At 37.7% G+C, this 15,658-nt stretch overlaps 1 protein-coding gene across 2 annotated transcripts in view; it reads right to left on the reverse strand.

The window, feature by feature from the left end:
- LOC106055031 (cubilin-like) overlaps positions 1–15,658 on the reverse strand; it is a 143,520-nt gene that overhangs the window by 92,058 nt on the left and 35,804 nt on the right. For both annotated transcript variants that reach the window (XM_056045610.1, XM_056045611.1), the window contains exons 15-19: positions 14,943–15,052; positions 10,670–10,904; positions 8,022–8,194; positions 4,398–4,560; positions 191–351 (exon numbers count right to left, since the gene is read on the reverse strand). In XM_056045610.1, the coding sequence (XP_055901585.1) occupies positions 191–351; positions 4,398–4,560; positions 8,022–8,194; positions 10,670–10,904; positions 14,943–15,052 (842 nt within the window). The remainder of the gene's footprint in view (positions 1–190; positions 352–4,397; positions 4,561–8,021; positions 8,195–10,669; positions 10,905–14,942; positions 15,053–15,658) is intronic.

Genomic DNA, 15,658 nt, shown 5'->3' on the forward strand with positions numbered 1-15,658 from the left:
AATCGTCAATCGACCCACAAGGGGGTCGCGACCCACAGGTTCAGAAACCCGGCTCTACACTGTCCTCACCAGCCTCTGGTTATTTCTAAATAACAATGCTCAGCATGTAGAAACTAAAGGATGTTAACCTCTCTACAAAATAAAACTAGATCTGCTACTAACTTTATTATCATGCAACTTTCTAACATACCGTCAACAAGCCATTCTGACAGGGTTGCTGGAAAGTTAAAAATGAAAGAGTTATAATGTAGCCTTCGGGAACTCTTATAGACCATGCACAGGCAAGACGATCTGGGTTGTTGATAGAAATTGATCCGCTAGTCTGTGTTAATTCACCCCCACATGACTGGCCTGAAAAGTTTGAAAAAGAATTTAAAAACAAAAACAACTTGGGTTTTAGCATGTTTCTTTTATTTCAATTGTGTAAAATTCTAGGGGGGGGGGGGGGAGTAGGTAGGGGAAAGAAAAACACGAAGTTATTGTATTCTGTAGGAGGTTAGATTTATTTAGGGTTATTTCTCTGTGAGGTTAGATTTATTTAGGGTTATTTCTCTGTGAGGTTAGATTTATTTAGGGTTATTTCTCTGTGAGGTTAGATTTATTTAGGGTTATTTCTCTGTGAGGTTAGATTTATTTAGGGTTATTTCTCTGTGAGGTTAGATTTATTTAGGGTTATTTCTCTGTGAGGTTAGATTTATTTCGGGTTATTTCTCTGTAGAAGGTTAGATTTATTTAGGGTTATTTCTCTGTGAGGTTAGATTTATTTAGGGTTATTGTCTGTGAGGTTAGATTTATTTAGGGTTATTGTCTGTGAGGTTAGATTTATTTAGGGTTATTGTCTGTGAGGTTAGATTTATTTAGGGTTATTCTTTCTTAATATTTTATCATAGATATATTAGATATGTTAGATAGATAGATAGATTAGATAGATAGATAGATAGATAGATAGATAGATAGATAGATAGATAGATAGATAGATTAGATAGATAGATAGATAGATAGATAGATAGATAGATAGATAGATAGATTAGATAAATAGATAGATAGATAGATAGATAGATAGATAGATAGATAGATAGATAGATATAGATAGATAGATAGATAGATGGATAGATAGATAGATAGATAGATAGATAGATAGATAGATAGATATATAGATAGATAGATAGATAGATAGATAGATAGATAGATGGATAGATAGATAGATAGATATATAGATAGATAGATAGATAGATAGATAGATAGATAGATAGATAGATAGATAGATAGATAGATAGATAGATAGATAGATAGATAGATGGATAGATAGATAGATAGATATATAGTTAGATAGATAGATAGATAGATAGATAGATAGATAGATAGATAGATAGATAGATAGATAGATAGATAGATAGATAGATAGATTAGATTGATAGATAGATAGATGAATAGATCTCGCTTAAGTCCTTGATTAAAAATGTACTGTATATAATATAGGTATATGTAATGTTATCGCATCGCATTGAGCCTACATTTTTTTTTATTTTAACAGTGCTCTTTAAACTATATATATATATATATATGTATATAAAGGTCTTAAGGTCATCTGTGTCTGTGGCTCATGGTTAACTAGAGTATCATTTGTCCAGTACAAAAGACCAACTGCTTTTACTTATTAATGTCGCACTAGCTAGACAGATTAGCTAGAAGCCTACTTTACTTAATAAACTAGACAGATTAGCTAGCATCCAAATTACTTTATAAACTTGACAGATTAGCTAGAAGTCTACTTTACTTTATAAACTAGACAGATTAGCTAGAAGCCTACTTTCCTTTATAAACTAGACAGATTAGCTAGAAGCCTACTTTCCTTTATAAACTAGACAGATTAGCTAGAAGCCTACTTTCCTTTATAAACTAGACAGATTAGATAGAAGCCTACTTTACTTTATAAACTAGACCGATTAGATAGAAGCCTACTTTATAAACTAGACAGATAAGATAGAAGCCTACTTTCCTTTATAAACTAGACAGATTAGCTAGAAGCCTATTTTATAAACTAGACAGATAAGATAGAAGCTTACTTTCCTTTATAAACTAGACAGATAAGATAGAAGCCTACTTTATAAACTAGACCGATTAGATAGAAGCCTACTTTCCTTTATAAATTAGACAGATTATATAGAAGTCTACTTTACTTTATAAACTAGACCGATTAGTTAGAAGCCTACTTTCCTTTATAAACTAGACCGATTAGCTAGAAGCCTACTTTACTTTATAAACTAGACCGATTAGATAGAAGCCTACTTTATAAACTAGACAGATAAGATAGAAGCCTACTTTCCTTTATAAACTAGACAGATTAGCTAGAAGTATATTTTATAAACTAGACAGATAAGATAGAAGCCTACTTTCCTTTATAAACTAGACAGATTAGATAGAAGCCTACTTTATAAACTAGACCGATTAGATAGAAGCCTACTTTCCTTTATAAATTAGACAGATTATATAGAAGTCTACTTTACTTTATAAACTAGACCGATTAGTTAGAAGCCTACTTTCCTTTATAAACTAGACCGATTAGCTAGAAGCCTATTTTATAAACTAGACAGATTAGCTAGAAGCCTACTTTATAAACTAGACAAATTAGCTAGAAGCCTACTTTACTTTATAAACTAGACAGATTAGCTAGAAGCCTACTTTATAAACTAGACATATTAGCTAGAAGCCTACTTTATAAACTAGACAAATTAGCTAAAAGCCTACTTTATAAACTAGACTGATTAGCTAGAAGCCTACTTTACTTTATAAACTAGACAGATTAGCTAGAAGCCTACTTTACTTTATAAACTAGACAGATTAGCTAGAAGCCTACTTTATAAACTAGACTGATTAGCTAGAAGCCTACTTTACTTTATAAACTAGACAGATTAGCTAGAAGCCTACTTTACTTTATAAACTAGACAGATTAGCTAGAAGCCTACTTTATAAACTAGACCGATTAGCTAGAAGCCTACTTTACTTTATAAACTAGACAGATTAGCTAGAAGCCTACTTTACTTTATAAACTAGACAGATTAGCTAGAAGCCTACTTTATAAACTAGACCGATTAGCTAGAAGCCTACTTTACTTTATAAACTAGACAGATTAGCTAGAAGCCTACTTTACTTTATAAACTAGACAGATTAGCTAAAAGCCTACTTTATAAACTAGACTGATTAGCTAGAAGCCTACTTTATAAACTAGACAGATTAGCTAGAAGCCTACTTTATAAACTAGACAGATTAGCTAGAAGTCTACTTTATAAACTAGACAGATTAGCTAGAAGCCTACTTTATAAACTAGACAAATTAGCTAGAAGCCTACTTTAGTTTATAAACTAGACAGATTAGCTAGAAGTCTACTTTATAAACTAGACAGATTAGCTAGAAGCCTACTTTATAAACTAGACAGATTAGCTAGAAGCCTACTTTATAAACTAGACAGATTAGCTAGAAGCCTACTTTATAAACTAGACAGATTAGCTAGAAGTCTACTTTATAAACTAGACAGATTAGCTAGAAGCCTACTTTATAAACTAGACAGATTAGCTAGAAGCCTACTTTATAAACTAGACAGATAAGCTAGAAGCCTACTTTATAAACTAGACAGATAAGCTAGAAGCCTACTTTACTTTATAAACTAGACAGATTAGCTAGAAGCCTACTTTACTTTATAAACTAGACAGATTAGCTAGAAGCCTACTTTATAAACTAGACAAATTAGCTAGAAGCCTACTTTACTTTATAAACTAGACAGCTTAGCTAGAAGTCTACTTTATAAACTAGACAGATTAGCTAGAAGCCTACTTTATAAGCTAGACAGATTAGCTAGAAGTCTACTTTATAAACTAGACAGATTAGCTAGAAGCCTACTTTATAAACTAGACAAATTAGCTAGAAGCCTACTTTAGTTTATAAACTAGACAGATTAGCTAGAAGTCTACTTTATAAACTAGACAGATTAGCTAGAAGCCTACTTTATAAACTAGACAGATTAGCTAGAAGCCTACTTTATAAACTAGACAGATTAGCTAGAAGCCTACTTTATAAACTAGACAGATTAGCTAGAAGCCTACTTTATAAACTAGACAGATTAGCTAGAAGCCTACTTTATAAACTAGACAGATTAGCTAGAAGCCTACTTTATAAACTAGACAGATAAGCTAGAAGCCTACTTTATAAACTAGACAGATAAGCTAGAAGCCTACTTTACTTTATAAACTAGACAGATTAGCTAGAAGCCTACTTTACTTTATAAACTAGACAGATTAGCTAGAAGCCTACTTTATAAACTAGACAGATTAGCTAGAAGCCTACTTTATAAACTAGACCGATTAGCTAGAAGCCTACTTAGCCAATCAACCTTCACTTGCCTGTTATTTGTTGAAACGGGATGGAGAAGCCTTGTTGTGGAGTGCTATAATTAGAGTAAAACCTGACAAATGCAAATGGAGATGTTGTAGATATCACTTGTTCAGCGGGCGAGTCACAAATTTGTAGTAACTGAAGTGAGCTTTCATCTTCACCGTCATAAATCTGAAATTTCAAACACGGGAATTTCCATCAAATAATAAAATAAAAATAAAAGTCACATGACAAAAAAAAAATCTTTCCCCCGCAACATCACCCTCTTTGCTATAAACCATTTGAAGCTAAAGGATGCCGACTATACAGTTCCTCAACAGATCACAAGAGTTTAAATGAAATGTAATGACCATGTTATAGGCGCTTTATAAAAAAAGATAATTACTAGACATCTCTATGTGGTAAGTGTATCCATGTTTGAACCTCAGACCTATCTATGTGGTAAGTGTATCCATGTTTGAACCCCAGACCTCTCTATGTGGTAAGTGTATCCATGTTTGAACCCCAGACCTCTCTATGTGGTAAGTGTATCCATGTTTGAACCCCAGACCTCTCTATGTGGTAAGTGTATCCATGTTTGAACCCCAGACCTCTCTATGTGGTAAGTGTATCCATGTTTGAACCCCAGACCTTTCTATGTGGTAAGTGTATCCATGTTTGAACCCCAGACCTCTATATGTGGTAAGTGCATCCAAACTAAAACCCCAGACCTCTCTATGTGGTAAGTGTATCCATGTTTTAAACCCCAGACCTTTCTATGTGGTAAGTGTATCCATGTTTGAACCCCAGACCTCTCTATGTGGTAAGTGTATCCATGTTTGAACCCCAGACCTCTCTATGTGGTAAGTGTATCCATGTCTAAACCCCAGACCTTTCTATGTGGTAAGTGTATCCATGTTTGAACCCCAGACCTCTATATGTGGTAAGTGTATCCATGTTTGAACCCCAGACCTCTCTATGTGGTAAGTGTATCCATGTTTGAACCCCAGACCTCTCTATGTGGTAAGTGTATCCATGTTTGAACCCCAGACCTCTCTATGTGGTAAGTGTATCCATGTTTGAACCCCAGACCTTTCTATGTGGTAAGTGTATCCATGTTTGAACCCCAGACCTCTATATGTGGTAAGTGCATCCAAACTAAAACCCCAGACCTCTCTATGTGGTAAGTGTATCCATGTTTTAAACCCCAGACCTTTCTATGTGGTAAGTGTATCCATGTTTGAACCCCAGACCTCTCTATGTGGTAAGTGTATCCATGTTTGAACCCCAGACCTCTCTATGTGGTAAGTGTATCCATGTCTAAACCCCAGACCTTTCTATGTGGTAAGTGTATCCATGTTTGAACCCCAGACCTCTATATGTGGTAAGTGTATCCATGTTTGAACCCCAGACCTCTCTATGTGGTAAGTGTATCCATGTTTGAACCCCAGACCTCTCTATGTGGTAAGTGTATCCATGTTTGAACCCCAGACCTCTATATGTGGTAAGTGTATCCATGTTTGAACCCCAGACCTCTATATGTGGTAAGTGCATCCAAACTAAAACCCCAGACCTCTCTATGTGGTAAGTGTATCCATGTCTAAACCCCAGACCTCTCTATGTGGTAAGTGTATCCATGTTTGAACCCCAGACCTCTATATGTGGTAAGTGTATCCATGTTTGAACCCCAGACCTCTCTATGTGGTAAGTGTATCCATGTTTGAACCCCAGACCTCTATATGTAGTAAGTGTATCCATGTTTGAACCCCAGACCTCTATATGTGGTAAGTGCATCCAAACTAAAACCCCAGACCTCTCTATGTGGTAAGTGCATCCAAACTAAAACCCCAGACCTCTATATGTGGTAAGTGCATCCAAACTAAAACCCCAGACCTCTATATGTGGTAAGTGCATCCAAACTAAAACCCCAGACCTCTCCATATGGTAAGTGTAACCATGTTTAAACCTTTTCGTACATGTTACTTAGTAAAATAAACTGAAAGACTTCAACTAAAATAAGTCTTTGATTTTCAGGTAAACCGCTCTTTCCCCTAGTGATAGTAAAACAAATTTGTCCCAGCATATGGAATGAGAAATGTCACTTTATGTGTTTTTCTGATATTTTTTACATTTTTTAAAGTTATCGATTATGGTTTTATATATTATTGGTACTTTATTTTGTTTGTCTTCTTTCTTTACTGTTACCTAGAAAAGGAATATGAACTCACTGTTAACCGCATAGCTATTTTGTCATGTATTCGGCTAGGCCCATTATGAATATGGTTAATTAATCTTTCTTTTTTTTTTTTAATCTGTACAATGTAGGAAATCTGTACAAGGAAGGAAGACTGTACTAGGTAAGAAGTCTATACTAGGTAGAATATCTTTTCTAGATACCTCCTCTGTTTGGGACCCCTCAACACAGGAAAAAATAAAGAAACTAGAACAGACACTGAAAAGGGCAGTGAGATTAATTACAAACGAATATTCAAATTTGAACGCCATTAGTAAAATCACTAAACTTAGAGACACTTCAGGATAGAAGACTCAAACGTAAAGTAGCAGCAATACATAAAACACTGAACCCTAATCTTCAAACACAAAAACATAACCTAATGAAATACCCAGAAAGCCACAAAGATAAAGGCACATTTCTTATTCCATATGCTTCGACAAATGTGTACAAATGATCCTTCTTCCCCAGTGCTATCAGTGCATGGAATGGGTTGCCTGAATCAGCCAAGAAAACCAACTTGGCAGAGTTTAAGTCACTGATTAACATGCATGTGTAGATTGAACAGGGACACGCGTTGGACGTAATCATCTTCTCTTCTGATGTAACGTCTTCTATACTTAAGATAGGGTAGGAAGTCTCTACAAGGCAAACAGTATGAACTTGGTTAGAAGTCTGTACTTGGTTAGAAGCAGGGCCGGTCCTAGCAATTTCGGGGCCCTATGCGAAACTAATTGCGCGGGGCCTAGTCTGGGTGGGAATAAGGATAATAAGTGAAAATTAAGATTTTGTATTAGAAAATAAATTCGGCTTTGCATTTTATTCATTCTTTTCTAAGAACAAAATTGCGATCAAGTTAATTTTACTTTACCAATCTTGCAACCTATGGCATATTTATATGCCAGTGACAATAAAAGTTAATACGTATTGAAACTCCGAAAATTCGTCCGATTCTCACATTTTATTACATGAAAGCTGACAATGTCTTTTTTTTTATCGCGCGTAGGAATGGCGTTTTCATAATGAATGACACACACAAATGATAATTTTTCTATTTTTCATGTGATTTTTATGAGTTTTCAGGAAATTTTAATAAGTGCAAGTTTTTTCCAGGAATTTTTCGTATATATTTTGCAATTAATAATTACACATAAAATTAGCGCGGGGCCTATGAAAGCGCGGGGCCCACTGCGACCGCATAGATTGCAGTGGCCTAAGACCGGCCCTGGTTAGAAGTCTGTACTAGGTTAGAAGTCTGTACTAGGTTAGAAGTCTGTACTGGGTAAGAAGTGTGTACTAGGTTAGAAGTCTGTACTGGGTAAGAAGTGTGTACTTAGTTAGAAATAATAATAGATGGAAGAAAGCTCAGAAAGCTGCAAAGTTAAATTAATACTAAAATAAAAATAAGCTCATGACCTACTTTTATAAATCCATTGGAGCATGCCAGGTCGACAAACTGTATTGTAAACCGGATGGTGCTTCCAGCAGCCGCTGCTACACGCCAGACACAATGAGATCCAGGCGGATAGGCATGAGGGTAATTAGGGCTGGTGATGTTACCCTGACTTAGCCCAGAGATAATACCACCACAAACTGAAAGTATAATGGGATTCGTGAACAACAAGGGTCAGTAGAATTCCATTACTACAATGACCTGAAAATGACTATGTCAATGTCCATCAATGTTGTATGGTTACTTGTATATTGATATATGTAACTAAATCTAATTTTTATAACAAGAATGCAGGATGATGCAGGACAAGTAAAAAATAAAGTTCCCCTTTCAGGCCTTGTGGACTATAGGGTAGATGATGTAGCCTAAAGGTCATCTATTTCTGTGGCCTACGGTTAATGATGGTGTCATGAATCCAGCACAACGACCAGCCGCCTTTACATTTCCCAACTAATGTCAGGTACCCATTAGTGCTGAGTGGACTCAGGCGCCCGAAGATCCCAAAATTAAAAATCCTAGACTTCACCAGGATTCGAACCACGGACTCAGTATTGTAGGCTAATTGTTCATACGCAGTGACTGGACTATGAGAAATTAAAAGAACTAGGAACTACTTGAGAACGTGATGATAACTGACATGACCTAAATCCAGCTTCCATGTTGATAATAGATAAATAGAATACATTTCTCCTGCGCTAGATGTTTCAAAATATATAGGTCGCAGCTGGGGCTGCGTGCCACGCGATATGCTGCATTCCTCATTAATCTCCAGACTCGAAGACAGGTATTATTATTATTATGTTAGAAAAGAACGAGTATTCATTCTCTGGAGCAGCCATGGGTTGAGTTTCGCTAAAGAGAAACTAAATTAATTGTAGTCCCTTTATCAGTGTCAGAATTTTCTGGTGATGTGGCAGGTCTGCGGAAGTGCCGCTCATTTGAAGGTAAGCTATCTGTGAGGTCAGTCGCCATTGTACTTCGGTTGATATAACAATGGGGTATATTGTTATTTTAGATAACTTCCATAAACGCTTTATCTCCAAGCCAATTTGCTCCCACACAATGTCTTGCTACCACATACTGTCTTGTTACCACATACTGTCTTGTTACCACATGCTGTCTTGCTATCACACACTGTCTTGCTACCACACACTGTCTTGTTACCACATACTGTCTTGTTACCACATACTGTCTTGCTATCACACACTGTCTTGCTACCACATACTGTCTTGTTACCACATACTGTCTTGTTTCCACATACTGTCTTGCTATCACACACTGTCTTGCTACCACATACTGTCTTGTTACCACATACTGTCTTGTTACCACACAATGTCTTGCTACCACATACTGTCTTGCTACCACATATTGTCTTGCTACCACACACTGACTTGCTACCACATATTGTCTTTGCTACCACATATTGTCTTGCTACCACATATTGTCTTGCTACCACATACTGTCTTGCTACCACATTCTGTTTCGTTACCACATTCTTTACTTGACTGATTCTTCTAACTTAACTCGACTTCTACTGCTACCTTAACTCCACTTCCTTCTTCAACTACCTCAGCTCCACTAAACTCCATTTACTCTTTCAACTAACTTAACTCCACTTCTTTCTTCAACTACCTCAGCTCCACTTAACTCCACTTACTTCTTCAACTAACTTAACTCCACTTCTTTCTTCAACTACCTCAGCTCCACTTAACTCCACTTACTTCTTCTACTAACTTAACTCCACTTCTTTCTTCAACTACCTCAGCTCCACTAAACTCCACTTACTTCTTCTACTAACTTAACTCCACTTCTTTCTTCAACTACCTCAGCTCCACTTAACTCCACTTACTTCTTCTACTAACTGAAACTCCCGATCTCTCATACGACCTTACTTCCGGTCACACCTAACTCTGCTCACTGATTACTCTCTCTCTCTCTCTCTCTCTCTCTCTCTCTCTCTCTCTCTCTTTCTCTCTATCTGTATTCACTAAATTCACTAAAGTATAATAAGGTACAATGAGTTTTGATTATTTAGATTGTGTCAATATGCTGGAATGATTACTTACAGATATTAAAGTATACTTGGTGAATTACAGTACTGTTGATTATTTGCATGTTACTACAAAGCAAGCATGTCACAGATTATACTATTAAATGAGTGTACACAAGATATGCAAAACTATTATATTTTTATTTTAAACTATGCAATTCCTCTTATTTCGTAACTCTAATTTTATATTCCGTCTGATCTAAAGATGAAGATGCTGAATGTTATACATATACGGTTTTTTTTTTTTTTTGTGTCTTTAAAAAGGTGTAAATTTATGTGCATTTTGGGTGCGTCCATAATTTTAAAAGGAATAGCAGGGAAGACAACTCCATCTAGAACAGGGGTTCTCAACCTGTGGGTGGCGACCCCCTTGTGGTTCGATTGACGATTTGCCAGGGGTCGCCTAACACCATCGAAAATATGGATTGTTATTGTCTACTCTTCTATTGCTGTATGTGTGTGATGGGGTGAGGGGGTCGCGGCAGACTGGGGAATATAAAAAGGGGAGATAGCAACAACATAGATTTCAGTAGAACATAACAAATAATAAACTTCATATACATACCTGGGTCAGACGATGTCCAAGATATACTAAAGCCCCTAAAATGATCATATTGATCTGACGTGAAGTCTAGGGTCACTTGATGTTGAGTGGTGGTCAGTAAGCGACCTAGAAGGGTTGAGCCGCAAAATCTACCAAGCGAAGACGATGAAGAGCTGGGCCCGTCAAATATATCGAGATAATCATACCGGCAGAAAGCCGCCTCAAGGTCAAATCGTGTAAAGTTTAAGGTCAAGATCTAAGTGGAAGAATACCATTGTCAATATAATATTAATACCTAAACAAAAGAGATATACGTCAGTTAAATTCAATTCTAAGCTCGAAGATCTATCCATCTTTCTATTATGTAGGCCGGTGTCTGGAAATTCAGGCACCCGCATCTTTGGCACCGGAGGCGTGGTGGCTGAATGCTAAAGCGCTTGGCTTCCGAATCGGGTGTCCCGGGTTCAAATCCTGGTATTTTTAATTTCGGGATCTGTAGCGCGCCTCTGAGCCCACCGAGCTCTAATGGGTACCTAACATTAGCTGGGGAAAAGTTAAGTCGGTTGGTCGTTATTCTGGCTACATGACAGCCCCGTTAACCTTGAACCACAGAAACAGATGACCTTTGCATCTTCTGCCCCATAGATGTCAAGGTCTGAAAACGAAACTTTTTTTATAGGCACTGGACATTTAGGCTTCCGGAAATTTACGCAACGGTAAACTGGGCACTTTTCGGCAAGGCGGAAAATAAGGCACCGGAAAATCAGGCCCTCTTTAATAGCGACCTTAATTTTGAAGATAATTAAAACATTCAAATATTTTAACATTTTTATTTTATCCATAGGCAACGAGCTTTTAGTCACGTTTATCAAAAATAGCAACTATCTAGGTTTTACCGGAATTTTCATGAATCAAAAGAAAAGATGATAAAGCAAAAAAATGGAGGGGAACTATTGAGAATGGAAGGAATAGTAGCTCCAGAAGTTGATTTGATTTTTGGATTTGAGGCACATCGGCACAATTTAGGCCATGTCGTGCCTGCAGTTCCTTAAGGACTACTCTCTCTCTAAACAACAAGGGCCAGATTCTATACAGTCATATAATTAAAATCAAGGTCTATTCACAGTTAAAATAGTAAAGGTAGTAAAAATTTAAATATTTGGTAAAAATCTAATGTAAATAGTGCATGTTCACAAATTCAGAAATCAGATCTTCGTAGATAGCCCCACTTCCCGAATAAAGCCCAGTACCTTCCCAGGGTCGACATTATTAAATAGTGTTTTTAGATTAGTGGCTCTAAAATATTTCGCCCTGACATCCTGGTATCTGGGGCAATCAACGAGGATATGTTCCACGGTGAGGCGAGAGTCACAGTACTCGCAAAGTGGGGGCTCCTCTCTCTTCAGTACAAAAGAGTGCGTGATGTAGGTGTGGCCAATCCTAAGTCTGGACATGGTTGTGCTACCACGCCTTGTCAGACCCTTAGATGTGGGCCGCCACCTGACATCCGCCACAATCAGCATGAGTTTACTGTGAGTCTCAGCCTCCCATCGGTTCTGCCACTCTCGATAGGTGGCAGAGGCAATACTTTGTCTCAGGTCCGAGTAGGGAATTTGGGTTCCTGACACCGCATGATTTAGGGCTCTCTTTGATTCTCTGTCTGCGGCTTCGTTTCCCTCAATGCCAACATGGGAGGGGACCCAGATGAAGGTGACATCCCTACGGTCGGCTGTTATTAGGTCTAACAGCTTCAGGCTCTTATGTACCAATGGGATGTCAGTCTTCATCCGCCCCAAAGCTTGCAATGCAGATTTGGAGTCGGAGCAGATTATAAATTTACTCCTTTCTGATGCTTTTACGGCCATAAGTGCAAGCAATATTGCGTGCAATTCGGCCGTAAAGATGGAGCAGCCATCGGGGAGTCTACGGGAGATTGTTTTGTTCCGAAAGGAGCAGGCACACGCGACCTTTCCCTCCATTTTGGATCCGTCTGTGTAGATGGTGCCACAATCTCCGTAGCTCTCCTGCAGTTCCCTAAAGTGGACTTGTAGTATGCTTGGGTCTGTATTTTCTTTTTTGAAATTAAGGAGGGATAAATTTAATTTGGGTTTATTCATTAGCCAAGGAGGATTCTGAGGGGTTTCTATTTTAGAGATTTGGTCAATGGGTGGGGTTAAATTTTGGATGGGTTCTCTCATTCGAAGGCCCAACGGCTGTATGACGTTAGGCCTTCGATTGTATAATTCTACCTCTGTGGGGTTAAATATGGAGTCAAAAGCAGGGTTCGTGGGGTTGGATTTTAGCTTGACTATATACTGCATTGCAAGCTTTTTCATTCTTATATCCATGGGGAGTTCTCCAGCCTCCACATGGAGACTTGGGATAGGTGATGTACGAAACGCGCCGAGACAGAGACGCAGGGCAGCATTTTGTATTGGTTCCAGTATTTTTAGGTACGACTTCCTTGCTGCTCCATATATTATGGATCCGTAGTCTAGCTTGGATCGAATTAGACTCCGATAGAGCAGCAGCAAGGTATCTCTGTCAGCTCCCCAGTCCGTATGGCTGAGTACTCTTAGTATGTTTAATGACTTTTGGCATTTCTTCCTAAGTTCCTTAATGTGGGGGAGAAAATTAAATTTGGAATCTAAGGTGAGGCCTAAAAATTTTGTAGTTTTCACGACAGGGATCTCCAGAAGTCATCATTAATATAGTAATCACTGGATTCGGGGAGGGAAGATATAAATGATTCTCAGCTCATCGCTTCACCACCACCCTAACCCCTAAGCATGACGGGTGAATTTTTGGTATTAATGATTACGCAACTTGTGTAAATAATTAGTTACTTATCTGCGCAGCCACGGGAAATATTGCATTCCTTACTAATCTTCGGACTCGAAGACAAGCCTTTTTATTATCGAAATACTTTGGATTAATTGTTAATAGCATACACATATTTATTAATATTTATTATTATTATATTTATTATATATATATAGGCCTATTATGTCCCCGCTACCGTTGGTGTAAAATTCAGCCGCTTATAAGTCCTTAGTAAATGTAGATAATGGATAGAGAATAGGTAATGATACCAATGAATGGCATTGCCCATAAAACAAATACACAAAATATTATGATGATAGATACACAGTGGGATCGGGGAGTGATGATGATAGATACATAGTGGGATCGGGGAGTGATGATGATAGATACATAGTGGGATCGGGGAGTGATGATGATAGATACATAGTGGGATCGGAGAGTGATGACGATAGATACATAGTGGGATCGGGGAGTGATGATGATAGATACATAGTGGGATCGGGGAGTGATGATGATAGATACATAGTGGGATCGGGGAGTGATGATGATAGATACATAGTGGGATCGGGGAGTGATGATGATAGATACATAGTGGGATCGGGGAGTGATGATGATAGATACATAGTGGGATCGGGGAGTGATGACGATAGATACATAGTGGGATCGGGGAGTGATGATGATAGATACATAGTGGGATCAAGGAGTGATGATGATAGATACATAGTGGGATCAGGGAGTGATGATGATAGATACATAGTGGGATCGGGGAGTGATGATGATAGATACATAGTGGGATCAGGGAGTGATGATGATAGATACATAGTGGGATCGGGGAGTGATGATGATAGATACATAGTGGGATCGGGGAGTGATGATGATAGATACATAGTGGGATCGGGGAGTGATGATGATAGATACATAGTGGGATCGGTGAGGGATGACGAAAGATATAATCCTTTACTGAAGTGTCCATAGTTCATAATTTCGCCTTAGGTCCAACGAAAACGGGGCTGTCATGTGGCTATCGACCAAGCACCCTTTCTTTCCCCAACTAATCTCAGCTTAGTGCGTTATCGCTAGGTGGTGTTGTCGTTTCCAGGGTCACTGGTTCGAGCCTTGGTCGGCGCAGTCCCTTTATTTTCGTAGCATTTAATTCACTACTTTCTCTTTTCAAAAAATGGGTCCCTGGTGCTGCTGTTCATTTATGTTTAATATATGTATGTACCCATTAGTATTGGGTGAACTCAGAGTCGTCCTTAAAAGTCCCGAAGTTCAAAATTTCATTCTTCACTGATATTCGAACCCTAGAATTCTCAGTTCAGAAGCCAAGAGCGCTACCGTTCAGCCACCTTGCCCCATAATGTACTTATTGTTTGAGAGTCATTTGAAAGCAAAAGAGCTAACATGCAGTCATAATATCTAAACGCAAATCGGTTCATCATTGTAATTTTAAGATTAAAAGGTCACAAACCTTTCCAGGAACTGTCGAAATGCGGTGAGTACAAGCAGTAGCAGGATTGTAATATGTTGAAGAGAGAGGGTATTGCATTGATCCAGATTCACCCTCTAAGTTTCCGCATTCTAGAAATACAAAACAAAATTTGTTTGAAAATCGATAGTTTTTTTTTTTGTTGTTTTTTTCAGTAGAAGATTACATTGCCAAACGCATAAAACAAAAAAACCGTTAGTTCCATGTTTTTGCATCAATTAAGATTAAGAAATTGTTCAAACTTGACGACCACTAGGTTGTCTTTTGTTCTCTAGTGTAGACACATGTACGTACACATAACGAACGAAGTCCTTGACATTGGGATTATTTCGAAAGGAACTGTCTTTTGTTTCTATGGAAACCCAAAATTCCGAGACACATTGCTATATGTTTTTGTTGGTGCGTTGACAAGCATGAATTCCCGTTGTACTGTTTGTAAGTACAACGTATTTAGAACTGTGCTAATCGACGTAATATAAGCTACCACATGCATATTTGTGTAAAAAAAATGTTACTTAACTTGCGTTTTTATTTAAATAATTTTGGGTTTAAATAAGGTGCATAACTTTTTAAATATTCCTCCATTATAGTGACCGCCTACCATCTAATTTCTAACAAAAGAAAAAATCCGTTAGGTGACGCTCATAACAATCAATCCATAGAATATTTCTGAGTATTAACAATGCTCAGCTTCGCAG

The sequence above is a fragment of the Biomphalaria glabrata genome, chromosome 11 (assembly GCF_947242115.1).
Source record: "Biomphalaria glabrata chromosome 11, xgBioGlab47.1, whole genome shotgun sequence".
Classification (NCBI taxonomy): domain Eukaryota; kingdom Metazoa; phylum Mollusca; class Gastropoda; family Planorbidae; genus Biomphalaria; species Biomphalaria glabrata.